The sequence below is a fragment of the Leucoraja erinacea genome, chromosome 7 (assembly GCF_028641065.1).
Source record: "Leucoraja erinacea ecotype New England chromosome 7, Leri_hhj_1, whole genome shotgun sequence".
Lineage (NCBI taxonomy): Eukaryota > Metazoa > Chordata > Chondrichthyes > Rajiformes > Rajidae > Leucoraja > Leucoraja erinaceus.
The window spans coordinates 17883364-17906896 of record NC_073383.1 but is presented as its reverse complement, the minus strand read 5'-3'; the positions used below and the strand labels follow the sequence as shown (position 1 = coordinate 17906896).

Here is a 23533-nt window from a genome sequence, read left to right as displayed (position 1 = left end):
TTTGAAGCTCACGTTTTTGTTTGCTTTTTTTTTGTTTTTGTTTTTTTAATATGAGAGTAAACTTACAATTTTATTTTCCTAAAAATTCTTGCTTATTCCACAACATGTTTACAAAGTTCGGTTATAGCAAAAGTTTTTCACAGTGTTAATTTTAATATTTATGGGGGGTTTTTCCAATCACTACGGTATTTAACAATAACATTTTATGTCCTATAGAGAAGGAATTGTGAAATTTTAAACTCCCGTCAGCATCCTAGGCTTTAATCAAATTATTTAAAACACTCTTCCATCTTCCTATAGTCGTGGGGCTGGGAGAATGGGAGGGGCCTCACAAGTGGAATAGCTTAGGGCCTCTCTTCATCTAAATCCAGCTCTGCCAGAGATGCTGCCTGACCAGCTGAGTTACTCCAGCATTTTGGGTCTATCATTGGGCCTGTTTCCACGCTGTATCTCTAAACTTAACTAAAAATTCCGTCTTCTCCAGAAATGCATTCTTGCTTCTCCGAACTCCCTAAGAAATGACGTAAAGTTTATTTTATATGCCAGCAACAAGGGTCTTACAAGTCTCCAGCATTCTGCTTGATGTCTCCCCAGTTGAACAGCACCTGCTGCCTGATCTCTATATTAAATGGCCCATACCATTTGGCAGCACAAGTTATTTGTCAGCCAGCAATAATAGCTGCCAGAAGCATGTAATGAACTGCTATTGGCCAGAGTAAAAATTGGCCCCACCACCCATCTAATATTGAAATTACCAACTTCTCTGGATTGAACACAAAAGCCTCAGAACTGCACTCACAGAAATAGCATCCAGATATAATTGGACGTTGTTATTATAGACTCCAGCACAATGGAGAATGTTAATTGTCACATAATAACATTGCCAATAATAAATGGCTGCATAATTCTTCTGTGTTCACTCGTGTTCAAGCTGTACTCTCATTAAAATATGAATAGAGCTGATATGAGAACCATCTCTTCAATAAAACACAGGGCCGTGTAATGGCCTGAGGCCTTTACCCCAATAATCATTAAAATTACAAAAAGGTGATGGATGCGTACACATATTCCTGGAAGATGTTAAGGATGTGCACACACAAAATGCTGGAGTAACTCAGCGGGACAGGCAGCATCTCTGGAGAGAAGGAATGGGTGATGTTTCGGTTCGAGACCCTTCTTCTAAAGGGTTCTTCTGAACCTTATGCACTTTCTTCAGAAGGGTCTTGAGCCGAAACATCACCCATTCCTTCACTCCAGAGATGCTGCCTGTCACGTTGAGTTACTCCAGCATTTTGTGTCTACCTTCGATTTAAACCAGCATCCGCAGTTCTTTCCTACACGTTAAGGATGTGCACATGCACTACAACAAAAATGATTACATTTGAGTTCCAAAGAATAATTGACTGCAAAGAAAAGGAGTAAAAGTGAAAAGACTTTTTCAGGCAGCCTTGTTCCATCAAACAATGAGCTGGCATCCAGTATAAAGGCAATTCCATACATGGCCATGTGCAACTGTGAACCTTATGCACTTATAAGGGCACAACAGTTGGCTGACATTGAATTGATTGAAATTTGCTCAAAGAAGATTCTGTTACCTTCCGAGCAGTATCAAACATCACTCGTCTCTATTCATTTCTATCCCATCTTCTTCCCCACCATAAAATGGATGACCTTGGCAAATATCACAATGGATAAAGCTCTCAAGAAAAACTCCACAACATTAGGTGGGAGAAACCATGGAAAAACATATTGAGGCAGAGTAGTACATGGGCGAACTCTTGCCACTGTAACTGAAAAGGAATTTATTATCTGTAAAGTCGTGCCTCTGCCTACACATAATTTATGTAAGACATAGGATGCATAATCTGGCAAACTGTTCTGATTATATTAATTTATTTATTCTCGTGTCATTTCAACACTGCTGGGTTTCTTCACAGTAAATCAAGTAACTAACAAAGCAACTAGTGGTCAGTCATTTATCTCGGGTAAAAGGGATTGCAAATCTTTGCAATTGTTTTGGCTGAAAGGGATGTGAAGTAAAGCAAACTTAAAGACCAAGATCCCCAGCTTTGGGATATTATGAGAAAGGGTTCTGAAGATTGAATGAGAACATAAACTTGGGATAGTGAATAAGCCACAATATTATTAAATGGTGCAGTGGGCTATTTACCTCTCCTTATATCTAACACTATCTACTTATTAACTATTCTGATGCTTTTATGCTCAGCAACCCGAACATATGATGGCAATCACACTTCTGGGACCAAGCAGTAAACTCTGGAAAAATTGTACAATAGATCAGACTGGAAATCTAAATAGGAGAGGTCCTCGATGGGTTTCAGATTGTCTGTCATACAGGGAGCACACCAGAAGTAGCACAATCCATCTTTCCTCTTCACAAATATCAAAGCATTTGCTGCACTATTTTCCAGTTTTTCTGCTTGGCCTTATATTTCTGGAATGTTAATGTTGCATTAATTTTAACGTTGCATTTCTGACCTGACTGCTGATTCTTCTGGGGCATTTGTTCCAAGTGCGGTGCCCGAGTCCGCCTGAGATTTGCCCTCCCCGTTGCCATCTTCATCCAGATGTCCATCTGGGCTCTCTATGTTGAACATGTCGTGAGTTGTGAATAAAGCATGGGAATCACAATCTGCAAATAGAAAAGAAGACCAAAACTTTAAAATAAAATGTGAACTTTTACAATTATATGGATTTTCTTTATCCATCTACTCCATTTTATATAAATATAAAAACACACATATATACACACACACACATATATATATACACACGTAAACACATATACAGTATACACACACATATATACACACATGTACATATATACACACACATATACACACATGCACACATACACACAAACACAAACATATATACACACGTGTGTGTGTGATACACATTTATTTCTTCATTAACTGAAAGCGGAAACATAACCCTTTTCCAATTTGTTGTTACTGTCTAAACATTCTCCTGCGGTATATGGTCTGAGACATTCAAATATGTTAATACTGAAGGACAATCAGTCTACCCATACCACAATAAATCGGAAAAACCAGTGTTGACAGCACACAGAATTAGCTAATGTTGGAGAGATAAAAGTTTTTGTCTAAAAAAATTACTTTCCACCGATATTAGCATCAGCAAGTGTAGACAAATGACTGTTAGTGACTTTCCCCAAATCTTGTCTTCCGCTGTCTGTTGGGAGTGTATAAACAGCAGAAACAAGAAAATGCAGAAGCAGGTGTTCCAAGGAAAGACACAAAATGCTGGAGTAACTCAGTGGGTCAGGCAGCATCCCTGAAGAGCATGGATATGTGACGTTTCAGGTTGGAACCTTTCTTCAGACTCAGAACCTTTCTTCAGATGTCACCTATTACTGGTATTGTATATCTGTTTACTATCATCGGGAACATTAAAGTTAAAACTAACATCAGTAGCTTGCAACTCAGTAAATATCATCCCTTCTCCACCTTGTGTTCCAAACTGGAAGAAGCCCTGCTCTCATTCATCTCTGGACTTATTGTTCCCACTTCTTCATTGAGCAAAAGCAGGATGATCAAAAAGAATAAGTGACCATTGAACAGGATATGTTTATATGGAAATGTTCCAGAGTAAAATGTTGGGATTAAGCCTCAGAGTGAATATTTCTTCTTTGAAATGCAATTTCTCCAAAATAAACTCTTAGCTTTAATCATCAACATAAATTATGCTAAAGCTTTAATCAACAATTATAATCAGAAATTCTAATTACACACTAGTGTGGATGCTGAGCCATGAGTATATTCACAGCTGAGATAGATTTTTTTGACTAAGTGCAGGGTTATACTGTTCTGGCAGGAGTAAAACCGTGAAGTCGATGCCAAACTCAGATCATGTTTTCTGATGGTAGAGGAGGCTTGAAAAGAAAAAAGGTGGACTCTTGCTCCTATTGGTGATGTTCTTAAAAAATTGCAAGATGCCACTGGAATGTAGCATCATATTTTTATTACTGTTATAGCATTACAGAAGGAGAACATTTGGCCCATTATGCCTGTACCGCCTGTTTGAAATAGAACAACTAATCTCCACACAGGCCTGCCAATTTACACCCAGACTTCTCCAATCCTCTATTAAAATTTGAAATCAAATTTGTGTCCGCCAGCCAATCAGGAAGTCAAGAGGTCAAGATTCTCACATTTACCGAAATGGAACAATTCCATTTTTACTTGCCGCGGCATAACACGTCTGACAACGTCACTAGAGAACATAATAAAGAAACAAAATAAAATGTCCAATCTATTTTTTTATATTAGTGCAAAACAACACAACCTGCAATTAATCAATCGCTATTATGACATTTTGCAAATTTCCTGGATCTGTGCTCCCCATTTCCTGACACTATGACCCCCCACGCCCACTTGTGTTTCCATTTATTTGGGAATACAGTTCAGGAACATGTGCATGACTTTGATAATGGTGATGGAGTTTATGATGACATGGAAAGGGTGATTGAATGGGCAGAAAGATGGCAGATTAAATTTAATAATATGAAATGAGGGGTGTTAAATTTTTTAGTAGGGTGAGAGGAGGATGTATAAATGACAGAGCACAATTCATATTGGGGCTTTCGAAACATGTTTGAAGGTATATGATAACGCATGTATGATCCTGGCCTTTGTAAATAGAGGCGTAGAGTACAAGAGCAAGGAAATCACAAGGAACCTTTACAAAACATTGCTTTGACCTTGACTGGAGCATTGCGTCTAGCTTTAAGAAAAATGTAAAGGGATTAGAGTAGAGTTGTTGCAGAAGAGATTTACCAAAAAAAGAGGAACGTTATATAAGCGGGCAGACTGGAGAAACCAGAGAGGTTCTCCCAGGAACAAAGGAGATTGTGAGGTGATCTGATAAAGATATTTAAAGTCAGCATGAGTACAGACAGTTTATAGAGAGAAACAGTTCTCAATTGTCAGAGAGGACAAAAAGAGACAATGAGGAGCTATTGACATGAGGATTGTTTTTTTCCCCCCCACAAACAGCGAATTGGTGGGGTCTGGTAACAGTAGAGGCAGATTCCATTGTGACCCTTTTGAATGGGAGATGGGTAAATATATGCATGGAAAGTATTTATACAGCTATGGGGAGGTAACAAAGGAGTGGAACAAATTGGATTACAACATTCTATTATATGAAACCAATATAAACTCGACAGACCAAGGGGTTTCCTTCCATACCTTAATCAATCCTTGATTATCTGAACACTATGTGCTCTCTCTGTTGTACGCTGCTAGGAACTCATTGGGATGTAGGAAATTGTTTTGATAGACATCATTTTTAATATTGTCTGACAACTTCTTAAATGTTTAATCAATCGCTATTATGGCATGCAAAAACTATCTTGGTACTTGGTTTCTTGGTCCTCCAAAATATTCCAAATGGAATTTAAACTGGAGGTGGTGGAGGGAGGACTTAAGCCAGAAAGGGTTATTGGGAAGAAAGAGCTACCTTAAATTTAGTTGCATCTGGTTGGATAACTATAGTAGGGTGATAATCTATAATTATTAAAACATTTGTTTCTATTTAAAAGGAGTAGGAAAGGAAACCTTAGTAAATCCTGAGAATTGTTGGTGCCTATGGTGTAACTATGTGCATGGGCATAGTTGACCTCTGTGCTCATGTTGGTGGACACTGTGATCCCGTGGGACAGCAGATTCATGCGGTGGCTGCTGTGGGACAATGACATTGGAAAATGTTGGCTTTAGCTGGAGTTTCTGCTTTTATGTGCATTAAAATATTTCATCTGGCTATTAAATCACTACCTCATTTGAAATGCTCGACTTATTGTATTTGTGAACTTGCCAACCATGTATAAATGTAAGGACGCAAGATCAAGATGGACAGAGTTTATTTTTCAACTAACTTTTATATAACACAGAACGCTGGTTTAGTTTACTTTATTATGGTCATTTGTACTGACGTACAGTGAAAAGCTTTTGATTGCGTGCTATCAAGTCAAAGGGAAGACTATATGTCAATGCAATGAAGCCGGCCATAAGGCACAGCTAAAGGATACACCATTTGATGCAAGATATAACATTGAAGGGGGGGGGGGGGGGGGAGTCAGTCTCAGTCTACCCCACGACAGAAGGGGGAGGAGTTGTTCAGTTTGATACCCACATGGAAGAAGGATCTCCTGTGGCGTTCTGTGCTGCATTTTGGTGGAACCAGTCTGTTGCTGAAGGTATTCCTCAGGTTGACCAGTGTGTCATGGAGGGAGTGAGCTGTGTCCAGGATGCTCCACAGTTTGAGGAGCATCCTCCCCTCCAAGACCACCTTCCACACACATACTGTATACTGTGAAGGACTTAAATCTTGGGCACTGCAGGTTACAGAAACATAGAAACATAGAAAATAGGTGCAGGAGTAGGCCATTCGGCCCTTCGAGCCTGCACCACCATTCAATATGATCATGGCTGATCATCCAACTCAGTATCCTGTACCTGCCTTCTCTCCATCCCCCCTGATCCCTTTAGCCACAAGGGCCACATCTAACTCCCTCTTAAATATAGCCAATGAACTGGCCTCAACTACCTTCTGCGGCAGAGAATTCCACAGATTCACCACTCTCTGTGTGAAAAATAAATTTCTCATCTCGGTCCTAAAAAACTTCCCCCTTATCCCTAAACTGTGACCCCTTGTTCTGGTCTTCCCCAACATCGGAAACAATCTTCCTGCATCTAGCCTGTTCAACCCCTTAAGAATTTTGTAAGTTTCTATAAGATCCCCCCTCAATCTTCTAAATTCTAGTGTGTACAAGCCAAGTCTATCCAGTCTTTCTTCATATGAAAGTCCTGCCATCCCAAGAATCAGTCTGGTGAACCTTCTCTGTACTCCCTCTTTGGCAAGAATGTCCTTCCTCAGATTAGGAGACCATAACTGTACGCAATACTCCAGGTGTGGTCTCACCAAGACCCTGTACAACTGCAGTAGAACCTCCCTGCTCCTATACTCAAATCCTTTTGCTATCAATGCTAACATACCATTCGCTTTCTTCACTGCCTGCTGCAGCTGCATGCCTACTTTCAATGACTGGTGTACCATGACACCCAGGTCTCGTTGAATCTCCCCTTTTCCTATTCGGCCACCATTCAGATAATAGTCTACTTTCCTGTTCTTGCCACCAAAGTGGATAACCACACATTTATCCACATTATACTGCATCTGCCATGCATTTGCCCTCTCACCCAACCTATCCAAGTCACCTTGCAGCCTCCTAGCAACCTCCTCACAGCTAACACTGTCCCCGTCAACTGCTAACACTGTATCTGTCAATCTGTCTACCATGTAGTCCAGTGCCAGGGCTCACTCTTGCAGGGATTCACTGGCACTTACACCCTCTGACAGGTCAGGCTGGGACAAGATCTGAGATCCCACTGATTTCAGTGAGGGATGTGGGGCATAGATTTAGCAGGCAACAAGGAAGTCAAGTTACTTATTATAAATTATTGTTGTAAATATTTCTAAATATCGTACTTTCAGTTAACCTGAACTTTTATTTTTTTTAAATAATAATTTTTTTAGCATATCTATTTTGATTTGCAATGTCTCTGAATATCCAAAACTTTAAAACAAGTTAAACAATTTGCAGCTTTGACAAATGACTGCCTTCTGTCGGGAGTATTTCAGGGTCAGAGCTCTACACTACATGTCCAGATGAAAAACAAATCCATCAATATTAGTGTGACGCAAATAGAAGACTGCTGATCTCAGCCTGATCAAATGATTCCAGCAAATCTTTGGATTATGTCTATTATGGAAAGACAACCTCCTCTGCACACAATTGTTTTTGCGAGCTGGTATATTAACATTCAGATATTCTCACAATCAGCTGATAGGCACAACAAGGGTGGCACATTGGAGCATCGGTAGAGTTGCTACCTTAATGTGTCAGAGACCCGGGTTCAATCCTGACTATGGATGCTGTCTGTACTGAGGTTTTACATTCCACCTGTGGGTTTTCACCGGGCGCTTCGGTTTCCTCCCACACTCCAAAGACATGCAGGTTTGTAGGATAATTGGCTTCTGTATATATATTGCTCCTAGTGTGTAGGATAGAACTAGTGTGCAGGTGATCGCTGTTTGGCGTGGACTCAGTGGGCCAAAGGGTCTGTTTCCACACTGTATCTCAACTAAAAACTAAGCTATTGGGAAAAAGCATGGAACTAATCATTGCAAATAAACACCTACTGGGATGTATTTCTAGCAGGTATCAACATTCCCACATAAAACTCATACATACAATACACATATTACACTCATCTGCCATTATTCCACTGGAAGCCAATTTTTATGCAACAGCCAAGAAACTATTCTATTCCAACTCCTGAGGATTGTGAGATGTTAATGTTGCTAATTGCCACAAATATAAAATAATATTGCAAGAATAACAATTGGCACAAAGAACAGCCAAAAATCTTTAATCTTGATTTCATTTTAGGCAGCATAGAAAGCTAACACTTCCTAATATATTCAGGTGTATTTTGCTCAGCTCAGGGGATATGTTCTTTGTTTTTACACAGCAACAGATGAAGCTTAATCACTGCACAGTCACTATTCAATGTACGTGGAAATTATTCACAAAAGCGGTCGAGTTGCTGCCTTACACCACCACAGATCGGGTTTTGATCCTGACTAACCGTGCTGCCTGTACGCAGTTTGTATGTTCACCCCATGACCTGCATAGGTTTTCTCCGAGATCTTCGGTTTCTCCTACATTCCAAAGTCGTACAGGTTTGTAGTTTAATTGGCTTGGTATAATTGTAAAGTGTCCCTAGTGTGTGTAGAATAGTGTTAATGTGCGTGGAAGACTGGTCGGTACGGACTCGGTGGGCTGAAGGGCCTGTTTCCGTGCTGTATCTCTAAACTAAACATTCCCCAGTGTGTCTACACAGTGTGATCTGAGCAGGTGGTGCACGATAATATTCTCCAACTTCACTGATTCTATTGTGCGACTTTTAACATCAGATGTACAAAATCCTCTTCCGATCCCACAGCTGCTGCATCTTGTAGCTATGAGGAATTAGTGAAGCAGATCATACAGGTCATATTCCCGTCATTTATCTGCCCTTCCCCCACAAACACCGCCATCCTGATCCTGCCAAGCCCAGGTCGCCCCTACCCCTGGCTCTCCCCTGGCTCTCCCCTGGCCCCTCAAGCCAAGATACCTCTACCTTGCTCCAACCAGACCAGATATCCCTGCCCCGCCCTCACCACAACACTACCTCCGCCACATGCATGATCCTGCCATTCCCCACAACCCGTTTCCTTCAGCCCATATTCCTTTGCCCCTCTCGCCCAAATCCACCCATCTTCTTCGGTCTGGGATTGCCATCCACGCCAGTGCACATCTACCCTCTCTAACCCTATCCCTCCAGCCCAGATACACCCACCCTTCCTGGATAAACTTACTACTCCAGGCTCCATCCAACGCTTATACACCTGCCCCCTCCACTATCCATTCCCTCAATATCCTTGTTCATTCTTTCCTCATTGCTCCTTATAGACCAGGCAAGACAGAAATCAACTGAACTGGCAGAGTCTCCCGTCTCCTGCATTAAGGTCAGATATTTTTTTATATTGAGTTGAATCCCGAACATGTATCCATTAAAGATGAAATCAAGAAATTCCAGTAGGTTGCCACAGCAAGTCTCAGTGACCACGCCCTACACACTATAACGGCAATTTACCGAGGCCAATAAACCTGTAAACCCGCAGTCTTTGGAATGTGGGACGAAACCGGAACACCAGGAAGCAGCCCTCATGATCACAGGGAGAACGTGCAAACTCCCTACAGATCAAGGATTGAACCTGGGTCTCTGGTGCTGAGGTAGCAGCTCTACCAGCTGCACCACACTCACGGTTCAGGATACAAGACTCCCAAGCATAAGATGCACAGGGTTACATGGCATAAAGTATAATGATGGCATTGCCCTGCCCAGCATTATACCATTCCTCAACGCACCCTATAATTGGACTCAGTCTGAGGAAGGGTCTCGACACAAAACGTCATCCATTCCTTCTCTCCAGAGATGCTGCCTGCCCTGCTGAGTTACTCCAGCATTTTGTGTCTATCTTCGATTTAAACCAGCATCTGCAGTTTTTTCCTACAGCTTATAATTGGACATGGGTTGAAGCTTCTCCCTGCAAAAACTACTGTGACCGACTCATTTTTATCTGCACGGAAAAAGCAGGGTTGGCTCCTGGCAGGATAACCGACACATGGAGGGAACACGCTATGCCAACATGGAAAATAACAGCAAGAAAGTCCGAGCTGCAGAGAAACAAGTGGCATCCAAAGGAGTCTTGTTGACATTTAATTTGGACCTCAAACTGAGCCAAAGCCTAACAGTGAGAGGGATCAATGGCAGGAGAAATGACCTTTACTGGGCCCTGCATGGTCCTGAAGAACGGTGCTCTGAGCAGCTGATCATTTTGCCTTAAGAATAACTAGAAGACTAGTTACAGCTTTATCCACTTATTGGTTTACAATGTATCATTTACATTGTCCTTGGTAAGTTATCCTTCTTGTATTATCAACCGGTCTGAACAATTTGTGAGATCTGGATTATTTTTCCTCTTTCACTCCTTTTTCCAGCAAAACATGGACCCAGAATTTCAATTACTCAGTACATGAAGTTTAATGCAATTTATTTTTCTATGGTACATTGGTGTATTAAATATAAATGAATCATTTAGTCAGAAGACACAGAGGTATCATCACATGCATATTACTCATAATACACAGGAAGTAACTGCAGATGCTGGTTTATACCAAAGATAGAACAAAGTGCTGGAATAACTCAACGGATAAGGCAGCATCTCTGGAGAAAAAGGTTGGATGACTTTTGGGATTGGGACCCTTCTTCAGAGTAAATATTACACATTTGTTAGAAGCAGCATATGAAGCAACGGCTTACTTTTAACTCACAAGAAATACCCGTTTGAAACTCCTATGTACCGAAAATATTTTTTTAATTGTAAGATACACCTAGAAACAGACCCTTCAGCCCATCAAATCCCACTCTCTCATCCACTCCCTACACACTAGGGGCAATTTACAGAGGCCAATTATCCTACAAACTCGCATGTCTTTGGGATGCGGATGGAAACCGGAGTACCCGGAAGAAACCCATGCGATCAAGGGAGAAAGTGCATAAACTCCATTGAGACGGCATCCAGGATCAGGATTGAACACGGGTCTCTGGTGCTGTGAGGCACTAGCTGTGTCAGCTGTGTCACTGTGTCACCCCTGTTACTGCAAGCAAGACATGTCAGAACTCCAGCAATATCCTGCAGGACCCAAATTAAACTTAAGATCGGCACAAAGTGCTGGAGTAACTCAGCAGGCCAGACACCATCACCTGACATTGAATCACTATGTGAATCGAGAGTTCCTCCTGCACTGCACAATGTGGTACAAGACAATTAGCAGATAAAGCCATTTTAACAGGGGTGGCAGTAATCTGGGTCAGCTCTGATGCAACTGGCCGGTTTTTAATTTTTTGAAATAATCGCCGGAACATAGAAGAAGCGGAAACCACTTTTGACCATTAAGGAGACTGACAAAAACCTACAGGAACCTCCGGGAACCGCACAGAAACCTTGGGTGGGGCACAAAGTCTCCAGAGGTTTTCGTTCAGGTTTCCCAAGTGGGACAGGGGCATTCGATGCCACTATCATATCTTCTTCACCCTGTTATGCATGGGGTTAATCAATATCTGTAATTGGGTTATTGAGAGAGTTTATATGTCCAGGCCCCTCGAGGTCCCGGGACATATAAATGTCCGCGATCACGAGGCTCAGCGTCGAACCTCCGGAAGGGCGCTCCGTTCTGCGTGAACATCTGGAGCGCATCTGGCTGAGCGAGGCCTAGTGCCCTTGAACAGGCAGACCCGGGGATCGAAACCGTGGTGAGATAGGCACAGTGTGTGATCTGTGACGCGCTTTTGGTAAAATAAAATTTAGTTGGTTCAAGTGCTTGATTCAGTGTTTTTACTGAAACTAGACACGGGGGGGGGGGGGGGGGGGGGGGCTTAGAAATGAGCAATTATCAAAAGGTCCATGATTCTATAACTGAACTAAACTTTATTTATAGAGCTCTTTAAAAACAACCACTGTTGCAACAAAGTGCGGTACATGACTAATTATAAACATAAAACAAAGCAATAAAAACATTAAAACACAGTAAAAACAATAATAGAAACACTAAAACAAGAGCGAAGGCAAAGTCTCATGCAGGGGCGAAAGCCAAGGAATAGAAAAGGGTTTTAAAACTAGTTTTGGACAGTGAAGGGGCCTGTCTAATGTGGAAAGGTAGAGTGTTCCATAATGTCGGAGCAGCAACAGAGAAGGCTCTATCCCCTCTGAGCTTCCGCTTAGACCTCGGTACCTCCAGGAGCAGCTGATCAGCTGACCTGAGGCACCGAGCAGGAGCGTAGGGATGAAGCAGCTCAGAGAGGTAAGGCGGGGCGAGACCATTTAAAGATTTAAAAACAAATAAAAGAATCTTAAAATGAACTCTAAAGTACACAGGCAGCCAGTGGAGGGAGGCCAGAATAGGCGTTATGTGCTCCCTCTTACGTGTTCCAGTTAAAAGGTGAGCAGCAGCATTCTGAACCAACTGGACACGTGCAAGGGAAGATTGGCTAACTCCAAAATAAAGTGCGTTACAGTAATCCAGCCGAGACATAATGAAGGCATGGATTACGGTTTCAAAATAGGCTTCACCTTTGCCAGCTGCCTTAAATGAAAGAAGCTGGACTTAACTACCGCGCCTATTTGACGATCTAATTTAAAATCACTGTCCATCCTAAAACCCAAGTTTAAAACTATTGGCTTCACATACAGTGCCAAGGGACCCAAGTCAACAGTGGGAGGTTCACGGGAGCCATTGGGACCAAACACTATCACTTCTGTTTTCTTTTCATTAAAATTGAAAAAGTATAAGGATTTATTCATTTTCATTCTTTTCCAACAGACATCTAAATTTATATACTTCACACTTCTCATACCAAAATATAGTGCCTGATATTTATTCATTTTATATTCCATTTGCACTTCTTTACTCTTTCCCTCGGGCTCGTTGATGCTGTTTGGCAGTGACATTTCTTTAGCATATTTTGTCATTGCATTCACATTGTTTATGAACAGCCCGAATAAGACGCAGAGAATAAAACGTTCTAGCATTCCATTTATTATTTCTTCTACATAAAGCTTACCATTTATCATAATCAAACTGTCAGCAAATCCACAGAAATGAAACATCGCATTGAGAACCAGTTTACATTTGATGCATTTGCTCCTCTAATCCACCCATGCATTTATCGCACTTTATAGTTCAAATATCGAGTTTATTTGCAATTTGTAGCTATTCATTAATATTTTAATATTAAACACCTGCCAAATGGTTTATTCAGGCATTAAAAATGTTAAATAAATTGCCAAACCAGTTTGATACGGTGGAAATTAAACGTCCTCTACATCTGCAAATCAACTGCAAAATTTGTGGTAGTGTGGAACTGCATTCATGCTTGAAAATGAGGCTGCACAGTGGTGCAGCAGTAGTATCAAGTATCTTTTATTGTTATTCAGACTTTTCATTCAGACTTTTCAGGCTGAATGAAATTTTGTGCCTTGCAGTCATAACATAGAATAAAATAACAAAACATACAATAAACACAGATATAACATCCACCGCAGTGAGTCCACCAGGCACCTCCTCACTGTGATGGAAAGCAAAAGTCTTACAGTTCTTGTCTCTTCCCTCTTTGTTCTCCCTCTGCGCTGAGGCGATCCAGGCCTCCGATGTTGTGACCCCGCCGGGTGATGGTAAGCAAGTCCCGCGGCTGAATCCGAGCTCCGCGAACGGGCCGGTTCAAACTCCGCGGCCTGGGGCGGTCGAAGCTGCCGCCCTCCAGTCCAGCGGACAAGCTGTTGTTGCGGGAGCTTCGGAAAAACAGGTCACCAACCTTTTATTTTTAATGTGCGGTCATACTCAGGTTAGAGTAAAAGAATGCATAACTTTGCTACCAATTGACGTCGTCTATGCACCTTGTTTTACAGTGCATTCATTGCCATCTCTTTGTTTATTGCTTTGAACAACTGCTTCCTGCTTTTAGCACCAGATGATGATGTAGAAGCCATTTTGGAAGCCTCCCTCTCCCTCCCTCCTTCCTCTCTCCCTCCCTCTCGTCCTCCCTCCCCCTCCCTCTTTCTCTCCCTCCCTCTTTCCTTTATTTCTCCCTCCCACTTATTCCTTTCCTACCTCTTTCCCTCTCCCTCTCCCCTTCTCCATCTCCATCTCCATCTCCCCCTCTCGCTCTCCCCACCCCTCCCTCTCTCCCCATTGAGCCCACCCACCATTCTGTAAAATCAAAGCTAATCCCAATGTAACTGCAATCCCACTGGTAACCTTTCACCACTAGGTTTATCCAAAATTTTACCACTGCCTGAAAAATAATCAAAGGCCCAACTACCACTGAGAAAGAGAATTCCAAAGACTCATTGTTATACCAGAATTTTCCTGAACAGTCTGTGACCTATAGCACTGTTGCCAAGAAGCTATGTGTAAAGCGCTCCAGCTGGTAGCGCTATTTTAGAACCCATAGCGCTGTAGACGACAGCTCTTCGTTTAAGTTCCCACGCGTTAAACGGACAGCGCTCCGTTTAAACCAGGAGCGAGACAGGCAGCGTCTCTGGAGAGAAGGAATAGGTGACGTTTCTGGTCGAGATCCTTCTTCAGACTGAACTGATCTCCGTATTTAAAATCCGTATTTAACAACACAAAATCGTACATCCGTATTCTAATCGCATTTCCGTACAAAATACGGCAAATCCGTACTACTTGGCAGCTCTGAGGAACCCAAGTTGGGAACACTGGATACAATAGATGAGGTTGGAGGAGGTTGAAGTGAACCTATGCCTCACCCGAGAGGATTGTTGGAGTCCTTGGATGGAGTCGAGGGAGGAGGTAAAAGAGCAGGTGTTGCATCTCCTGCGGTTGCAGGGAAAATGTACTTGGGGGGGGGGGTGGTTTGGGTGGGAAGGTATGAGTGAAGCAAGGAATTGCGGAGGGAGTGGTCTCTGTGGAAGGTGGAAAGGGGTGGAAATGGGAAAATGTGATTAGTGGTGGGATTACATTGGAGGTGATGTAAATATTGGAAGATGTGTTTGATATAGAGGCTGGTGGGGTGAAAGGTGAGGACCAGGGTTACTCTGTCCTTGTTGTGTCTGGGGCAGGCACGTGCTGTGAGTAATCACTCAGGGTAGGCAGTCGGATTTTTTTTAAATCTTAAACCACGCATGCGCAGATTGTTCTCCTCTCCGTAAGCTGTCAGTCGACTTTTATAAAGTAATATGTATTCAAAAGCCATATCTCTTAATAAAGTACTGTATTTCCCGGCAATGAAGACGCACCTGCGTCGAAGACGCACTCCCATTTTGAGTTGCTAAATTTTGAAAGAAGGCTAGTGGGACATAGAACTTCTCACGCTCAAAAAATATTAAAAAATTATATAATAAAGAAAGTAACAATTCAATTTGCCAAAGGCTTCCAAATCTCCTCCATTCTGAATGCCTGAATGGGTTGGAGAGAGAGACAAGTTGACAGTTGAATCAGTTGTGATCTTATTGAATGACAACACTAGTTCAAGGGACCATTTGGGCGGGGAGAATTCCTTTCACAGCATCTGGCCAGTCAGGGGAGTGACCAGGGGTAAAGATGCGGGGAGGGCAGGAGCGTTGAGAAGGAGGAGGTCGGGGATCATACCAGCAACTCATTCACTCATCGCTGCCACAGCACTCCGTGCGCGGAGCCACTGCATTGTGGCCGGGGAGGGAAGTAGCTCGAGTGTCTGCGAGTGGCTGCTGGGACCTCAGTGCCTTCTGCTGGCCCGCTTACCTCTGGCAGTGCTCTCCATCTGAACACATCTCTCCTGCCGCTAGCCGACCTCGCTCATGTCAGCCGCTTCCCGCAAATACTTAAATTCCGACTGCCGCTGAAATCAGGACATGGCCTCATTTGCTGCGCTGGGTGATACTGCATGGCTTGCACTGCCCGGTCCATGTCGTTCAATATAGTCCGGACAGTGAGGGGACCAGTTCAAGAGCGGGTCAGCGGGCGATGAATAACAGCACAGCGGGTTGTGGAGTTTACTCCTGTCTGCGTGATCAAGGGACCAATTCCGCTGTCTGGTCCCAGCGGCCGCTCGCTGCAACCCGAGCCACTTCCCTCCCCGGCCAGAGTGCCGCAGCAGCAGTGAGCGAGTTGCTGGCATGATCCCCAACCCACTCCTACTCAACGCTCCTGCCCTCCCCGTAACTTTACCCCTGGCCAGACTCCCCACACGCTGTGAAAGGAACCCCCCCACAGCAGCGCTGTCTTTTACAGCCGCTTCCCACTTTACAGCCGCTTCCCATCAGCTGCCAGCAATGAGGGATAGGCTTAGCTATCCCCCAGTACAGCAACATCGTTCTTGATGTTGTTGTACAGAGCGATATCCAAGTCTATCTTTCTTGGCGAACAACCTAACCTTCGGCCTCCAAGACGCAGGTAAATTTTGGGTCTTATTTTGGGGTAAAAAAAATGTCTTTATTACCGGTAAATGCGGTATTTAAAAATATATAGCTCAAAGAAATTTACTTAACACATTATTTTATACACAAACTGCATTCTTCTCTCTTTGTTTCTTAAGATAATGACAATCCATGTTTGAAAAACCCGCCAAGAAACTCGCGCTGCGCATGCACAGTACGCAGTCCACGGTGCAAAGGCTCCCCTTGTCATTGACAGCTCCCCTTGTCATTGAAGGCATGAAGCAGCATCGATGGCATGCGAGTTGCACATACTTTCGCGTATTACATGTACTGCGGATGAAAGGCACGGAGAATTATGCCTACTTAAGAGATCGATCACTTGGGTAGGCATAATTCTCCTGTGTTTTTACTATTTATATTTAATAATTACCACTTTATAATTTTAGTCAGGGTAGGCACGGCCTACCTTACCTACCCTGACGGCAAGTGCCTGGTCTGGGGGGAGGGGGAGTGTGAGCAGAACTACGGGACACAGAGGAGACATGTGTGAGGGACCCATCTATGACAGAAGGGGGGAAAACCATGTTCCCTAAAGAATGAGGAGATCTCGGATGTCCTAGTACGGTGAACTTCATCTTGGGAGCAGATACTACGGAGACAGAGTAGTTGAGCGTAGGAGATAGCATCTTTGCAAGAAGCAGGGTGGGAAGAAATATAGTCCAGACAACTTTGGGAGTTGGTAGGTTTGTAGTAGAATAGGAAGTAATATATCATTACCAGTCAAGTTAATATCTGAAGAAGGGTCTTAACCCAAAACATCGCCAAATCCTTCTCTCCATAGCTATCTTCGTAGCTCTTTATATATCTTTCTCTTCCTACATGTTTATTGTTGATACTTTGGGACATTTTCTGAAAGTCTGCTATTGCTTCCATTTGTCTAAATTGTTGTAAAAAGTGGTAACTTTATTACATTTCCTAAAGCAATTCACTACAAGAACAGAATGACAAGAATTATTCTACATGGAAAAAATATGCAGTGCCTGTGTCAATGTCTAGAATGAAGAACCCATGCTATCCACATTGAAGTCCCTTGATTAGCTCCCTCATTGCTTCTTCCTTAAAGTCATCTCCATGTGGAAATAACATGCAAATTGCATTATATCAAAACTTACTAATGCAAACAACTACTGGAATATGTTATTGCTGTGATGTCTATAGTTTCATATGGTTATTCTCAAAAACATTTCACATGGAAATCAATTGAACACAAACATTGAATTAAATAATGAAATTAAGTCAAAACTAGATGCTTTTCTAATCTGATATTCAAGCGAATACCAAATAATGCAATCAACAGTAAATACAATAAAAATGCAAAGCATAACCAGGCAAATCTTTATAAATTTTCAATTATCATCTATCATTTGAATGGTACCCTTCTCCATAATATTAATAAAGAGAACTACTACTTTCAGTGCATTCATCTAAAAAGTATGAGTACAAGTTAATGAACATCATACAATAAATTAATCTCTGACATACCGTAGAAATCTTATAAAATGATAACGAGGAACTATTTTAAATCAGCAGCAGGTAATCACTTATGGTCTTTGGATCAGTGGTTTCAAGGAATGGGTTATACATATTCTTTCACCACTTTAAAATAAATACATACCTACTGCAAATGCATTCAAATCACCACCTGAGTGAAAATCTACAATTTCTCCAAATGATCCTAACAATTTCTCCAATGATGCTCGCCTGCTCTTCAGTGCCAGGGTTCGTGCTGCTGGAGTTTCAGAAGAAGACGTCGTTTACATGGACATGGTAACGATCCCATCGTGTAAATGCCTCCCTGCCACCAGAAAATGCACTGACATCCAGCTATCGATGTGGGGCTTCCCATGATTGAAAAAATGAAATCCTAATCTTCATGGACATCCCTCGAACTAGCAGACACCATCACATACTGACAGACACCACCAATTCATCTAACCCCATCACCAAGTCCCCCTTCTCACTGTCATATATCAGCGACCCAGACAAAACAGAAACATGACCTTCAGCCCACCATCAGGCACCAATTCATACTAATTCCATGTTTTTCTCCTCACATCCCCATTCACTTTCCTCAGATTCTTTCACCTACACACTGAGTCATAGAGTCTTACAACATGGAAACAGGCCCTTTGGCCCAACATACCATGCCAATCAAAATGCCTCATCTACACTAGTTCCACTTTCCCCGAGTTTGGTCCATATACCTCTAAACCTATCCTATTCATGCATCTGCCCAAATGTCTTTCAAGTGTTAGATAGACACTAAATGCTGGAGTAACTCAACAGGTGAGGCAGCATCTCTGGAGAAAAGGATTAGGTGACGATTCGGGTTGAGACCCTTCTTCAGACAACCTGAAACGTCACCTGTTCGTTTTCTCCAGAGATGTTGTATGTCCCGCTGAGTTACTTCAGCTTTGTGTCCATCTTCGGTTTAAACCAGCATCTGTGGTTCCTTCCTAAACACGCTGTATCACATATCTGCATAATGCATTTTGTTGTCTCTGTACTGTACACTGACAATGACAATTAAAATTGAATCTGAATCTGAATCTATGAAGCTGGGCACCTATATTTTCATTATATTTCTTGCATTTCATTTAAATAAAGACAGCACACTGGCATACTCAGAGTCTACATTTAGCTATAGCAAAGCATAGAAAAAAAGAAATGTGGGTTTTAGAGAGCAAATAAAGGATAAGATCATATGAACAAAATATACATCGTCAGATTCCTCTCAGACGGGAAGGTGAAGAGGAAGCATGAATGTTGCTTGTTTGCAGTTTCTTTGTGGAGCAAGTGAGTAGCAGTCGCTCTCATTGTTCATAGTATTTAAACCTTGGGTGACACATGGAAGCTTGGCAGAGGAACTGGCATTAGGAAAAAGTAAATCACTACAAATCTGCATCCTTCCACTCCATATAAAATGCAAGGAACACAAAACAAGATACAAGCTGCTGACAAATCACTGCAGATCACGTTACATAAGTAAATGGTTAAATCATCTGGTGTACTTTGGAACATTGGCTTAAAAGAAGTTAGACTGCTGCCATGGAAACATGTTTCTCAGAAAGTCAAAACAGCAGAGAACCTAGTGTTCAATACATCAAAGATCAAAGACAAAGCGCAGATGCTGAAGACCTGAAATGAAAACAGAAAGCTGGCAAATAAGATTAGCTTAGATGAGGGGTCTTGGTCAGCATGGATGAGGTTTTTTTTTTTAGTTTTTTTAAAATAAATATTTATTTATTTATTAGAAGTACAATAAGTTACAGTAATACACACCACATATATCTTATTACATTTGTTGTACCCCTTCATTTTTTTAGCTTTAAGAGAGATAGAAATAAAGGAAGTAAGGAAAGTGAGAAAGAGTCGTGTTAGTGCGAGAAAGTGTTGGGGGAAAAAAGCCCATTAGAAGGAGAATTAGAGAAGAAAGTTAAGAAATAGACCCTAGAAAAGAGAGAAGCAGTTGCTCTATTATTTTAAAAAACTTCGCAAAAAGGGATATACCAACTTTTTTTTGTTTTAAATAAATAAATAAATAAATAAATAAATAGATAGATAAATAAATGAAGCATGGATGACTTGGGCCAAAGGGCCTGTTCCTGTGCTGTAAATCTCAGCCGATCTAAGGCAGAGTCCGGTGAGATGGAAACAGCATTAACATTTCAGGATATCTGAAGATCTGAAAATTAATTGTTTTATTTTCTAGCATCTTAAATCTGCTTATTTACAGCATTTTCTGCCTTTATGCAAGTGTTCGATTATGCAGCAACAAAAGCCAACAAATTTAGGATTTGTGTTCACTTTTAGAATGTATGGGAATTTAGTGCCTTTGAGCCAGAATGCAAAAATCTTGTTAATCAAGTCAAGTCTAGAGAGTTTATTGTCATGTGTCCCAGATAGGACAATGGAATTCTTGCTTGCTGCAGCACAACAGAATATTGTAAACAAAAATACAGAACTGTTCAGTTCAATATACACATAAATAAGCAGATAACATGCAATAGGCTGTTACAGTTCAGAGTCTGTTTGTTGGCGAGTTTAATAGCCTGATGGCTGTGGGGAAGAAGCTGTTCCTGAACCTGGACATCAGGCTCGTGTACCTTCTACCCGATGGTAGCAGAGAGATGAGTGCGTGGCCAGAACGGTGTGGGTCCTTGATGATGTTGGCTGCCTTTTAGGCAGCGACTGCGATAGATCCCTTAGATGGAGGGGAGGTGACAGCCGATGATGGACTGGGCAGTGGTTACAACTTTCTGCATCCTTTTCCGCTCTTGGACCCTCAGATTGCCGAACCAAGCCACGATACAACCAGTCAGCATGCTCTCTACTGTGCACCTGTAGACGTTCGAGAGAGTCCTCTTTGACATGCCGACTCTCCATAGTCTTCTCAGGAAGTAGAGGCGCTGATGTGCATCCTCTCTTGTATTTACATGGCCGAATATAGAGAACCAAACCTTGGTTGAGGTAGCAAGGATTGCACTCCATGGTGTCCAAGAAGAAACTGTAGATGCTGGAAAATCAAAGGTAGACAAAAGTGCTGTAGAAACTCAGTGGGTGCGGCAGCATCTATGGAGCGACAGAAATAGGCAAAGTTTCGGGCCGAAACCCGTCTTCAGACTGATCCAGGTCCATGGTGGAGTTAAGGTGGCCAGGAATCGTTGATTGAAGACGTGGATCTTCCGGAGGATGAAGTAGAATTGTGGTCCGTTGCAGGTGTGGGTGAGTGAGGCCGGAAGTTTCGGGAGAATCAAAGGAAGGTCCTGCTGGTGCCGGCGCATATCAGCCAGAGTCGATCTCAGTACCCGGAAAGGGAATTGCTGTGTATGGCTGCAGATAGCCAGTCGGTATTGATAGTCCGGCTTGGGTCCGAATTGGGAGGTAGGGAACTGGAGCTGGAAGCCATGAGGTACGAGATGGAGGCACAGGCAAGTCCTGAGGAAGCAAATGTGGCTGTGGTATTGGGTCTGGGTTAGGATGTGGCCGTAGAGTTGGAGAGAAGCGGGAATCAAAGAGGATGGGGCAGTTAGAGAGGAGGTTGTGAAACTGTCTTTGGAGGGAGGAGGAGAACTGCTTCAAAATAGGCATACTTTGAGGAGATTTATCAGTGGAGCAGACAAAGTGTTCAAGACGGAACTGCAGATGCTGGAAAATCAAAGGTAGAGAAATGTGCTGGAGAAACTCAGTGGGTGCGGCAGCATCTATGGAGCGACGGAAATAGGCAACGTTTCGGGCCGAAAACCTTCTTCAGACTGATGATGTCAGTAGGAGCATGAGTACTTGTGCTGCAGCAAGGAAGCCCTGTCCCCACACTTTCACAGCTTGGCACTAAATCATTGCTGGAACTAATTTAAAGTAATAGAGTGATATAAAAGTACCATAAATTCTCAGAAATACATGTAAATAATTCAGATGTTAAGCTAATGTAAAGTTCAAAAGTTCCCCACCTTCTTGTTTGCCACTTAGTCCATGGCTTTATAACCTTGTTGAAATGAGTATTACTGCAGACCCAGCCAGGCATAGGATCAAAGAGGCAATTCCCTAAAGCCTCCGCCTCTAGACCATGCAGAATTCAACCACCATATGAACAGGTGGATTTGATCTTCTCTATTTAACATCACTTGCACTTAAGTTCTGGACCGACTACAAATTTAACAGTTAAATACCAGCATTTACATTTAGAACTATTGACATAAAGACCCAAAGGCTTCAGCGAGTGTGAAATATTGTTCTTGGTTGTGGAGTTGGAGTCTTAATAGTATGGTATTTGAACAGGTCAACACTTTCATTACTAATTCATTGTGGTACAAAATAAAAATCTAAAACTTATCTAAAACTTACCAAACTCAAGAGATAATAAAATCATATTTCCATTGATGCAGCTTACGGTAACACTGTGCTTACATATCTTAGAATGAGATGAGGGAAACAATTACTATTTAATCCAAAATGGTTTAGGTCACATCAGCCTAGTATTCACAAGTTGAGAGATCCTCTCCTATAACTCAAACCTCTAAAAGCACATTGCTTTTAAAACATTCTTTCCTTAGTAAATCTGGACACTATAAAACTATATGGATCGTTATCTAGTTATGTCAAATATAAAAGGCATCCAAATAAAAGGAGAGAAAAAGAGATATGTGATGCAGTTCTCAGAGGTTTTTCTTTAAAGAGTCCAGGCTTTCTGTGAGCACTGAGAAACAGCCTATTTGACATGTTTTACCACTTTGTTTCTAAACAATGAGTCAAACCTTTGACATTCTAACCCAAAGTATAATTATTGGATTTACAGATGTGGAAGTGCTCATTTTTAATTTGTTTTAAATGGTTGCCAAAATGATGTTGAGTACAATCCAAACATTGACGTATCTACAAAAGGGCGATACGTTTCGGTCAAAGTGGTAACATATGCGGCTGTTATAATATTAGGCATGCATAAGACACGAGGCCAATTATTTTCCTAGTTATTGATGACATTTTGTGCCTCTGGTTCTGGGGGGGGGGGGTCCTGTGGCGGCTCCTAAGGGTCGTGCCATTATACTGCCGAACCCCTCGGCACAGGAGTGGTGCAGTCCGGAGGCGGCCCTCAGCCGGAGGGTTTAAAAGGCAGGGTTTGGGTGCCATCTTCCTCTGGTTTCGCCTTCCCTTCAACCGGGAGGAATACAATAAAGGTGCTTCTCAAACACTGGACTTCGTGCCTCCTTTTGAGACCCACGCACCACAATGCAAATATTTCAGTGAGAAGAGGCAGAGCCATTTATCTATCTGGAGTAGCCACACAAAGATGCTTTTATATATAGTCTGGCATAATCTACATTGGAGGGCAATTAGAGTCCCTGCTAGAACTGCATCCAGTGTACTTTTAGGCACAAGTTCT

At 42.2% G+C, this 23533-nt stretch overlaps 1 protein-coding gene across 4 annotated transcripts in view; it reads right to left on the bottom strand.

Annotated features, from left to right (window-relative positions):
• pde1a (phosphodiesterase 1A, calmodulin-dependent) overlaps window positions 1–23533 on the bottom strand; it is a 386755-nt gene that overhangs the window by 292313 nt on the left and 70909 nt on the right. For all 4 annotated transcript variants that reach the window (XM_055637850.1, XM_055637851.1, XM_055637853.1 and 1 more), the window contains exon 2: window positions 2500–2653. In XM_055637850.1, the coding sequence (XP_055493825.1) occupies window positions 2500–2653 (154 nt within the window). The remainder of the gene's footprint in view (window positions 1–2499; window positions 2654–23533) is intronic.